Raw genomic sequence first — 12,446 nt, 5'->3', positions numbered from 1 at the left:
GCATTAATTTTATAGATTATAATGAATTTTTTTTCTTCTTCAAAAATTACATATTCCGAGATGAATCATTCAAGAATAGAATTTCTTTTCAATATTTAGTCTATCAATCTTTCATCCTTTGCCTACCGCACTGTGTAGGGGTCAGGAAACTGGTCGCGCTTCAAAAAGGTTTTGGGTTCGAATCCCGGGTAAGGCGTGGATGTTCTTTCATTCCCTGTACTATCTATCCTTACTGTGGGAGCAACGTTGGCTCACCTAATATGGAGCACCTGAAAGCGTGGCCAACACATTAGTCCTGTAAATGCCTGAATTGACGAAATGTTAACACATGTGGGCATTGGAAATAAAAAAAGAAAAAAAAATCTTTCATCGTTTAATCTATACAGAATTGGGCGCAATGAATTTTAAAGGTTTTTGTATTGTATATAGAGCACATATGCCTGCATACATGAAAAATGTTAGTCTGTATTTACTAAATATTAGTCTAGTTAGAAAGACTCATCACCTTTTTTTATAGACAATTTAAACACTTAAGTAATAACAAACACTTGTTGGAGGGTTAAATTTTTATAGCATTATTTGTTTTTAATACTTCTTGATATGTAACTGTTTGACATATACTAGGTGTAAACATATACAAACGGTGAAATAGCTTGATAAATATACAACTGATCGAAAAAGTGAAAATAGATGCATTTTATATTTTTTTTAAAAAAGCTATTCAATGATACCAAATTCGATCTTTCACCCCTGGGGGAGCAACTTTGAAATCCTCACGACGAACCCCTGTTTTTCATTGCAGTTTTGGATTTTCCAGAAAAAGTTAATAATATTATTATTATTAACCCTATTTAAATTACAAACTGTTTAAAATGACGGAACTCGAAAACCACCAGATTAAAAACATATAGACAAGTTTCAAATTAAAAAAAAAAAATTAAAAAAAAAAAAAAAAAAAGGAGGGANAAAAAAAAAAAAAAAAATGCTGAAGCATTTCTACTTACTTATTTTTTTTTAAATCTCACGAGTCACGAGAAACCACTACTTTCAGCAGTTTGTACCCTATTTTAGTTCTATCGGTTGCAGCGAGATTTATGAGCAAATTGCATAAACCCATGGATCAAATAGGATTAATTTTAATAAAAATTAATCATATTATTATTAACCCTATTTAAATTAGGCCAAATATCCCGAGAAATATACATTGGATCGAAAAAGGGAAACTATTCACATTCAATATTTTTAAAAGCTATACAATGATACAAAACTCGATCTTCCCCGCCCATTCTTTCGGGACATCTTTGAGATCTTAAATATGAATTTCTTTTACTGCAGATTTGAATTCTCTAGAAAAAATTAATACTGTTTGATTCTTTTAAAAAAATTTGAAACTTGTCTATTTATATGTTTCTAATGTCTCTATGTTTCTATTTATATGTTATATGTTAGAATTTTTTGGTTATTAAAGTCGCACTGAAACCACAACAGTTAGATTTTGGTGATAGCTTAGTGGTATTTAAGAACGATCTGAAGACAGTATACTGCAGCATGTATATTTATTACAGTCTATTTATATATTTTTAATCTGATGGGTTTTGTGTTCCGCCATTTTAAGTTAGAATTTTTAGGTTATTAAAGTCGTACTGAAACCACAACAGTTAGATTTTGGTGATAGCTTAGTGGTATTTGAGAACGATCTGAAGACAGTATACTGCAGCATGTATATTTATTACAGTCTATTTATATGTTTTTAATCTGATGGGTTTCGTGTTCCGCCATTTTAATTTAGAATTTTTTGGTTATTAAAGTCGCACTGAAACCACAACAGTTAGATTTTGGTGATAGCTTAATGGTATTTAATAACGATTTGAAGACAGTATACTGCAGCATGTGCCCACAACACTACCTCAGTTTAGGTCGAAGAGTGATTATCTCGGTCTCCGTAACCCACTCTCCTATCTCCCAACCGTTCGTGGAATTTCTTGATTCTCAAACTTTCGGGAACACTAGAGTGTATTTAGAACCACTAAAACATGATCGAGGGACTCAGGCACAGTGAATCAATGAATCTCTGGCCAAGCTGTGAGAGTTGTGGACTACATTCGCCACACCAACTGGTCGAATTTAAGAGATAATTGAGGTTTGGTGTTCCAGAGTACTTACATTCCTCAGTACCATGAGATGGTCATCCAGAAACATGCATTCGCTTTGGAATAAGTCCCAGAGTGCTTCTCTTCTTTTTAATTCATTCCTTGAACGGGTTAAAGTGTCCAGATTGTTGATTTGATTCTCTATTTCGTTTAATGTTGAGAAGGAATTGTCATTTTTGTCTTTGGCTATCTCCGCAGATCCGTCGTAGTTGCTGCAAAACATTAAAGGCATTTTAAGCAATTTGGAATTGTTTCTGCAAAATTAAGTTCAATTTTTCTCTAGTTTTTGTATAATACCCATCAGAAAAACGTACATAGTTATACAGACCATTCTCCGTTTCACAATAAAATGGTCGTTGATGGATGTTGGTCGTTCTTAGAGGTTACCTCCATTGACTTCAAAATTGGTATCAAAAGTACATGATTTTTTTGCATATGATTTTTTTTTAGTCAGTGTCATTTTTTTGGTGCGGAAATGCCTCTTTTGTTGCGTCATGAAAAGACGGACTTATGAATAAAATTTAGCGATCCCAACTAATATAATTATGTGTAAAAACTAATTTACCAGTTATGAATGAAGAAGCTATTTCAAATAACTAAACAATTATGTTTTTTGTTTAAGTTTGTATTTAATTTTACATCATAAAAATTAGTTAGTTTTAAGAGATTAGAAAAGGTTTGTTTGAGATGCTTGTTTTTTTAAAATTTAACTTTCAATTCTAAAAGTAAACCATGGATAGCATCATCTTTAGTGCATTCTGAATGCAACATGAGGTTGTGTCGTCAAAAAAAAAAAAAACAAAAAAACAAAATCGCTAAATTAGAGCTTCACACAAATATTTTGAATAGATTTTAATCTACTTATTTGTTTTGTTAAATTTCTTATTTTGATAATTTTTTTCATGTTTCCTTATTTGACCTTTTCCGCATTTGGTGCAAATGCTTGTCCAGTCGCTGGGAGAGGTCTTAATGGTCTCTCTTAAAGGTTTTCTTCGACACAAAGTCTATGGAAAGAATTCCTTGCCTTTCAAAAGTGGTCGTACATAGAGGTGGTCTTTGCTGGAGGTTTGAATGTACTATAGGTTTGTATGACATTAAATCTCTTAAGAAAAGAAACATAATGCTTTGAGATAAGATCAGAGAAACATTATAAAGCGCAAATAATAATAATTTTATGACTGATTTGATTGTTAACACCATCAGAGTTTTTCAACTCGTTCCAGTGCCTATCCGAAATTCGAAATCATAACAGCCTCTCAACTTTAAAACCTATTTTGAAATTAACATTGTTCATTAAATATTCATCAATGCTTAAAAACAAACAAATATTTAATTCCCGAAATGAAAAAAATCATCATTATGTAAATTTAGTAAATGTTTAATTTACTCATACGAGACAAATTAAAATTTGCTCATTTCAATCATTACTCATATGATACCATGTCTTCAATACAATTTGTGATTTCCACGAATTTTTCAGCTTATGATTTTGAAAGAGTTACGTTATAAAGTAAAACTACAAATAATAATAGGATTTAAAAAACAAGCAAACTACAAAACACGAAACATTATTTTCAATTATTTTTCCTTTTTAAAGATTTAATTTTTGTTTTCCGAGAAGCTTTGGCAACCTACATCCAAAAATTCAACGATCAAAGTTAGGCTTAAGACTAATATATTCGGAACTCCCGTCTTCGAGAGCCTATTGATAACGTTTTGAGATCCAAATATAATTGTTTGTAGAGATAAAAATTATAATAAAATAAAACAATAATAAAATCGAATATGTTGCAAACACTTCGCAAGGGCTCTATAAATTGCGCTGTCTGTTGGAGCCATCTTGTAGAAATGTTGTAAAGACAAAATATTATTGACTGGAATGTGCTAAAATGTCTATAAATAAGTCTCTGAACACGCTCCAATAATACAGAAAGTCATTTCGTTGAAGACGAGTTATTTCGTCCCCAGCGCACAGCGAATATTCTTGGTAGACGAGTTATCTCGTCCGTCACGATGAAAGAGTAAAGTACAAAATCAAGTTAAGAAATTTCTGCAAGACTTAACTGATTGGATATATTAACCAAAGTTAATGGGGAATTTCTATGCGAATCTAACTAATCAGAAAATTTGATAATCAAGAAATTTCTGTACAAACCCAACTAGACAGATTCAAGATCTAACTAATTATGGAATTTCATCGGAACCAATAATTCCGGACATATCTGCACAAACCTAGTTATTTGTGAAACTTCTTCGGGCCATAACAAATGGGATTTTACATCTAAGTAATCGGGAAATTTCTGTATAAACTTAACTAATCGGGAATTCTCAGTACATTGTTGCACAATAAGGTTGACGCATAATGGGAAATGCATTTGATAAAATACTTATTCTAAGATTTAGAGCTTAATTTGAGATAACAGATTACCACAACCATAATATTAAAATTACTACCTTAAAGTTAATATCATACCAAACCACCTTAAAATTAATATTATACCAAAGTCAAAGAATATAATTTAAAATATGAGCTTTTATTTTTACTTGTGTATCGGAGATGGCGGTGGTTCTCCCGTAACTTGTCCATTTTCTTGAACTTTTACTATGCTAGGTACTGAATTTTCTTTCGTAGAATCTTTTTCTCCATCTGTAGGGCCTAAAATGCGTGAAAATGTTCTTGTAAGGGTGGAAGATCCAGAGGAGTTGTTCGAGTGACGTTTGGAATTTTTTCGGAAAAGACCTCTGGAATCCTTAGGAGAACGACTTTCCCACATTGTAACGAATTCCGTCCATTGGATTCCCTTTAGAGGAAAAAGTAATTCGAATTTATGAAATAGTTACAAATTTATTTTGAAGAATAAAATAGTTTTTCTGTGAGAAAATGAGAATAAAATGTTATAAACAAAATTATGTTTGTAATAATTTATTAAACATTATAAATATCTTTCAAAATTAAAAATACATATATTAAATTACAAATGCATATTCTTAAACTATAACTTAGAAAAAATATTTAAAATAAAGGATTATTTGAATTACATGTAAGTAAACTTGTTTACTATGATAATTTTTATGTAAAATTTTATTTTAACAGATTAATAACTTCTTTAAGCAAAGCTATTTTGATAATTTTAAAGGAAAATGATTTTTTTTAAGCAAGAGAAATAAATGAAATATTTATATGAACGACAATATAATTTTTCTTTAGTCTTGTATCGATAAAGTTATCAATTGGCTTTTTAGGAATTTTTTTTATTTTAAATTGGTTTCGATGCATAAATTGTCTTTAAAGTCTATTGAAATTTAAATTTTTTTTGTGTGAATTTATCTAGAACAGTCACAAATAAAATAAGTGCTATTCTTTATTCCGTCAACAAACGTCTTTGAGCCACTTTTTTTTTTAAAATAATTTTATAATTTTACTTACATATTCGTTAATAAAAATGTAGCTAATGGACTTTCAAAGTCCAAATCGATTCTTAACTAACTCCAACAAAGAAAAAGAAGTAAACTGTACAAGTTTTTTTCAGAAAGATTCAGAAAATTTCTCATTAGTTCAGAATTTTTTTTTTTAATTTTTCATAACTATTAAATTGCTCTCCAATAGGGTACAATTTTTTTCGTAACTTCGAAAATACTCATATTTCTCATTTTGTTTGTTCAACAAAATAAGTTTAAAACTTTTTTTCTGTTTCGGACCAAAGGACCGAAATGTTGATGGTATTTTCAATAAGGAGTTGATTCTGTGTCGATAAATGACTCTGAACATAAATGATTCCAATTAAATTTTCTAATTCCTGTTGGCCACATCTTCCTTCCTCATTCATGTCGTTTATTTTGCTGTCAATTTTGTTTAATTTAATGAAAATTAAAAACTTATACAACGTCGCATCAATCCATTATACAGAGCCATGTTGGCTCAGGGAGTATAGCTATCGTTGCCCAATAAGGTGAACCGGGTTCGAATCCCAGTGACGGCTAGCCGATACGATTTCAGCAACCGGCTTGCACCGACCGCAGTGCTGACGTAAAATATCCTCAGTGGTAGACGGATCATGATTTAGAGTCCCAGTCTAACCGTGAAAGTTTTCGTGGTTTTTCTCTGCATGCAACGCAAACGCGGGTTAGCCCCATCAAAAAAATCCTGGACGAAAGCACATTTCTCCCTATACTTGATCTAGGAATATTCTGGATTGGGTTCAAAATTACAAGGCTACGGAGTTGAACATTGGTAGTATTAAACCCAAAATTGGGTCGGCTGTTCAACGATGGTTATAAAAATAAAATAAAATTCATCGTACAAACCACTTGACATAATTTTGAAGAAGGATAAGTATAATTGTAAAAAAACTAATAATTTATTTGATCCAATAATTTCGATTTTCACTTTTAATATATGTTATCTCAACGGTTTGAGCGGCGCACTTTAACATTCTAATTAACTAGTTTTACAAATGAATTAATTGCGGATTCGAGTACGAAACAGTCTTTTTTAAGTTAAAGATTTTGTTTTTTGACTTTCAAAATATGAGGGATAACCACAATTTTGGAAATAAGGTATAAACGTTCAAAACTTTGGTTTCCTTAATGTTATTTTTACTTTTTGCCTTTCAGTCATATCTCACATTATTGCTACTCAGTAATGAAGTTCCAGTCAAGGATCTTTCCATTTGCTCCACGCCTGGATACACGCACCCTCCTGATTGCATGCCTCTTAGTTTAGCTTCTGATCAATATATCAAATATCAAATCTTATTTTAAAATGGTATATAGCAGTGGTTACCAAGCGGCGCCCCTCGGGCCGCATCCGACCCGCGAAGTCTATATTTTTTGACCCGCGAACTAGTAGGTATATATCAATTATCTTTTTCTTGCGGACAATTTTCTTAAAAAATCGATATGGGTTGAAAATACTTTTCTTTCATTAAAAAAAGCCTAATTTCTTCGTTTCTATGAAATTTAACATACCAACGGTGCAAAAAAATTTATTTCTCAGGTTTTGTATCCAAGAAAATATTTATTATTATTTGAAATTCAATACTTTTGTATTGTACAACTAGATAAAAATCTTACTGTAATATTTAATGTTCCTTCAGACATTTAAGAGTCCTATATAAAATTTTTATAAAGTTGCGGCCCGCCAATTGACAGGTGTTTTAAATGGCGGCCTCCGGCCTCATGTAAGTTGGAAACCCCTGGTATAAGCATTGCTGCCTGCTTTCTGTAAGACAAAAATCACTTGCGTGTCTGCTATGGATGTACGAAATCATTGAGATATTGAGAAACCAGAGGACTTATGAAGAGATAACTTTCGATATTATTGTTGTTAAAATTACGTTTCTATTATTGTTTACGACTCCAGCCAATGAAAAAGAAAGAAAGAATTAAAATGGTACAAAAAATCTAAACGTAAAGTCACGCAGATTTTTACTTTGTATTTAGCTAGATGCTCATCAATAAATTCAGAATGCTTTCTGTAGGACAGAAGACGAATATCACTCGCGTATCTGAAATGGATGTACGAAATCATTGTGATATTGAGAAACCAGAGGACTTATGGAGCGATCACTTTCGATATTATTGTTGCTTTCTTAAAATTAAAATTATGTTTCTATTCTTTTTACGACTCCAGCCAATGAGAAAGAAAGAAAGAATTAAAATGGTATAAAAATCTAAACGTAAAGTCACGTAGATTTTTACTTTGTACTTAGCTAGATGCTCATCAATAAATTCAGAATGCTTTCTGTAAGACAGAAGACAAATATCACTCGCGTATCTGCTATGGATGTACGAAATCATTGTGATATTGAGAAACCAGAGGACTTATGGAGCGATCACTTTCGATATTATTGTTGCTTTCTTAAAATTAAAATTATGTTTCTATTCTTTTTACGACTCCAGCCAATGAGAAAGAAAGAAAGAATTAAAATGGTACAAAAATCTAAACAAAGTCACGTAGATTTTTACTTTGTATTTAGCTAGATGCTCATCAATAAATTCAGAAGGCTGCAAATTACTAAGAACTTCTTCTAGTCCGCATAGAGATTCAGATTTGCTTCGACCGGATCGATCAAACTAAAAAATTCAAAATGGGTATTAACATAATATGTTTTTAAAAAAAGAAAGTTAAAAGAAAAATCGAAAGTAATGTCATGTACTACAACGAAAATATTTCGTTTTACAATTACCTACCAGGCGAAGCAGGGACCATGTATTTTTGCCTTTTCTTGATGAATCTGTAAATATTAAATCAAATTTTTGAGCTAAAGATTTAAAACTCATTTATTTTCAATAAAGCATCTCATGCATATTTCATTTTAAAACAAAAATTCACGGACACCATTTGTGAAAAGGATATTGATATTTTTTTTACTGATAACAATTTGGGTTGTTAACTGTTTTTACTGATTAGTTTTTGAATGATTTAGCTAAAAAGTCAATTACTTTGCATTAGTTAAAAATACATTTCGCAACAATGATATCAGAAATGTTCTTAAAAAAATAAGGTAAGACATAGAATAGATTTAGAAATGTCATTTAGGTTTTAGTAGTTAAAAATAAAATAAGAAAGGAATTGCTTTTTCTCTTGAAATTTTATTTTTAAATTAGGTTTATGTAGTTTTAATAGAATTTGTTGCTAAATATAAAATTATATAATTGTGCAAGTGAGTATAATTTGTTTCACGGGAATTAATAGTTTATTTGTACTTTTTTAAAAATTCTGATATCTTCATGACCAATTTAAGATCAAGTTTGCTTATATTTAATGAGGTAATTTTTTGAATAACTTTGGAAACAAACTTTGCAAACACTTTAAATGTATTTTGTGAATAATTAAATAAGCACAATTAAGATATTTTTAAAAGCTTTAACTAACACTGTTTTAAATCTGCATGGTCCAAGTTGTAATAACAATTGAGAAAAGTAACATACCTCTCAAATTTAGAAAACCTGTAAAATATCAATTAAAAGTATTTCTCTCAGTATCAATTTAAAAAGTACATCAAGCGAATTAGTTGCAAAGTTACTATGTGCATACAAGTGAAAGGTAAAAGGAAACAAATTAGCAACAAAAAAATTAACTTATTGATTCAGTTTGGAGAGTTACCAAAATAATTCTAAGGAAAATTTCGTAATTTCCTATTATTTAAAAATAATTAAATTTTATAAGTTAACAGAACTTACAATTTATCGCTGACAAATTTTAACTGAAAAAGTGCAATGATGTGTCTTATTTTATTAAAAAATATGATAGGAATTTTTTTTAGTGAAAATAGCAGTCAAAGATAAAAATAGTTTTTTTTGTTGAAAATTCAGTAAAAAATAGTTTAGTTATTTGGAAAAATAACTATTAATTATTATGGTTAAGAAAAAAAGGCGAAATTATTTTTTACCTAACAGGTTCTCCAAATTTCATAAATCTAGGATATAGACTTCCAATTTAAAAAAGTATTTTGCATTTGAATAAGGAACTAATTTTTATATATATATANATATATATATTCATAGTTTGTGATGTATTAATAATAAAAATCGAACAATAACTTTTTACTGTTTTAACAAATCATGAAAATTTTTTCGATTATTCTTTTCAAGTTGGCTACCGTGCAATTATTTCAATAATTATTGTTGTTTAATTCGGTCTGAAAAACATGGCACATATTATAATAACAATGATAATAATAACAACAGTAACAATGTTAGCAAAAACTAAAAACATGCATTTAAGAAAAAATATCAATATATATTTAACTCGAGTACGATATATAGCATTCCGAAAAGTATGGAAGCTATCAAATAGCTCAAGAAATAAGCATCCGATGAAAAATCTAAAAATGTAAAATATTTTTAAGAGATGCATTTAATAGTACCCAACTGTTCCTAACTCTCCAAGAAAAGTAACTGGCGCTTGCTTTCTTAGACTTTTAACTGGATATGACTGTCTAAGATTCACCTCATCGTTCTCTTTGTGACTCCAACCTTCTTACGACTCCTGAACATTTAGACGTGTGTCCTCCACTGCTGAATTTTAATTGTGCAATTGAAAAATACTGGTGGGCACGTGCACTAATGGCATAGTTTGTAATGGTGTGTGGCAATTGAAAAATAAATAATACCAAACTCGACCCCTCAACCTCACAGCATGGAGGTCGTGAGGTAAAAGGCAGCGTCAAAAGTTTCAGTAAGAAACGCCATTTTTGATTGCAGATATGAATTTTCCAGAAATATGTATCCTATTTTGATTTACGGGCTTTCGCATTTTAGATCACAGATCGCGCTATAATAGTAAAATGAAAATGACAAGTACGTGGAGATATTTTGTAAAATACACGTGAAGTAAAATGAAAATGACTACATGGAAATATTTTGTAAAATACATGTGAAGTAAAATGAAAATGACTACATGGAGATATTTTGTGAAGTACATGTGAAGTAAAATGAAAATGACTACATGGAGATATTTTGCAAAATACATGTGAAGTAAAATGAAAATGACTACATGGAGATATTTTGTAAAATACACGTGAAGTAAAATGAAAATGACTACATGGAGATATTTTGAGAAATACATGTGAGATCGTAGAGATAAAAACAGACGTTTTCATTTATTTCAAAATTATTTTCTCCCAATCCTCAGAAGCTGGGGCATGTCCCAGAGGGTAGGTCGAAGTTTGAGGGTAAGGGACGAATTTGATATAATCAACTGCATCATTTGAAAAGTGTTTCATGGCTCAATTTAAATTTTTGATGCGAGATTTTTCACCTTTCTTATACTTTTCGAAAACCCTGTATTTAGTGATTTCCAGTAAAATCAAAACTGGATGAAGAAGTTCCATTTTTAATCATTGTTACAATTTTGAGCAATTAATTGAAATCATTGTGGGGGAAAATTGTCACGTTTAGTCACCCTTAATCTCGAAATTATTACAAAGTGTTCAGAAAAGCATGTTAATGTGATGAAATGAAATAATTATTAATAAATATTGTAAACTGTTAAAATGATAAAATGCATGCAATTTATACAATGTTTCATACATAGTATTCATACAACCATACATTTTTCAACAAGAATGTTTGAAAATGACTCAAAACTTAAACGAAACAATACCTTCAGACATCGATAAGTTTTGCGTTGATCCATCGTAATCTGCAACATAAAATAATCAGTTTTAAAATGACGAAGTTTTTTTTTTATAAATTTCATAGAACTTGTTTTTTTAAAATAATGTTATAATCCTCAAACAGCTATGTGATGTTGTGTGGCTCCTTTTAAAGTTCGCACGCAGCGTTGTTTATGGTGACTCCAATCCAAGCTAGCTAGTCACTGACCTTGTGAATTTAGTCAGGAAGGAGCACCTTTCGTTTGACTAATGAACACCACAAGGGTGGTAGTAGGACTAAGCTTGGAATTTCCTCGACAGATGGCAGCACCACTTATTCATTAAGCTAATTCCACAATTTAGACATAAATCTGAAGAGGAAGGAAATTTTTTCCAGATCCCTGTATTCCTGGTACTGCTCAGCGACCGACCATAGGACAGATTTTACAAGCCCGTTTATTGCATGAACTCTGTGTGCTGCATTATGTATAATAATTTATTTTAAGTAGTAACCATACCGTGTTTTGTTTAAAAGCACGTATTTCACTATCAACCGTTAAAATATTGCGTTCAATTTTACTTTTATTGTTGTGGTGCTAAAGAGGACTCTATATCGAGGCATAGGCTAATTCTCCAATTCTACTTTTTCTACAAGTAATTTAAAATTTAAAGTATAGAAAAAATTAGCTCTGGTAAACTTAGAGTAAACCACGAAGTTAAATGCTAAAAAATGTTTTTTTTTTCAAAGTATGTTTCTAAATTCAAACAAATTATGGAAGGATTACTCAGGATTACGCTGCGGGATAGTAACATCAAAATGCAAACAAATGATGAAAAGATTATTCAGGATTGCGTTGCGGGGTAGTAATATCAAAATGCAAACAAATTATGGAAGGATTACTCAGGATTACGCTGCGGGATAGTAACATCAAAATGCAAACAAATTATGAAAATACTATTCAGGATTACGTTGCGGGGTAGTAATATCAAAATGTAAACAAATTATTGAAGGATTACTCAGGATTACGCTTCGGGGTTTATCAAAATTTATTAAAATGCAAAAAAGTATGAAAGGATTATTCAGGATTACGGTGCGGTATAGTAATATCCAAATACAAAGAAATTATGGAAGGATTACTCTGGATTGCGCAGCGGGTAGCAATATCAAAATGCATACAAATTATGGAAGGATTAC

The 12,446-nt window shown here is 30.6% G+C and overlaps 1 protein-coding gene across 1 annotated transcript in view; it reads right to left on the bottom strand.

Annotated features, from left to right (window-relative positions):
• Positions 1-12,446, bottom strand: part of LOC107437838 (uncharacterized) — a 327,128-nt gene that overhangs the window by 40,074 nt on the left and 274,608 nt on the right. The window contains exons 10-14 of the mRNA XM_016049967.3: positions 11,260-11,298; positions 8,343-8,386; positions 8,118-8,225; positions 4,695-4,951; positions 2,164-2,362 (exon numbers count right to left, since the gene is read on the bottom strand). Coding sequence (XP_015905453.2) covers positions 2,164-2,362; positions 4,695-4,951; positions 8,118-8,225; positions 8,343-8,386; positions 11,260-11,298 — 647 coding nt within the window. The remainder of the gene's footprint in view (positions 1-2,163; positions 2,363-4,694; positions 4,952-8,117; positions 8,226-8,342; positions 8,387-11,259; positions 11,299-12,446) is intronic.

The sequence above is a fragment of the Parasteatoda tepidariorum genome, chromosome 4 (assembly GCF_043381705.1).
Source record: "Parasteatoda tepidariorum isolate YZ-2023 chromosome 4, CAS_Ptep_4.0, whole genome shotgun sequence".
Classification (NCBI taxonomy): Eukaryota; Metazoa; Arthropoda; class Arachnida; order Araneae; family Theridiidae; genus Parasteatoda; species Parasteatoda tepidariorum.
The sequence above is the reverse complement of the archived record's forward strand: the minus strand, read 5'-3'. Positions and strand labels throughout refer to the sequence as shown.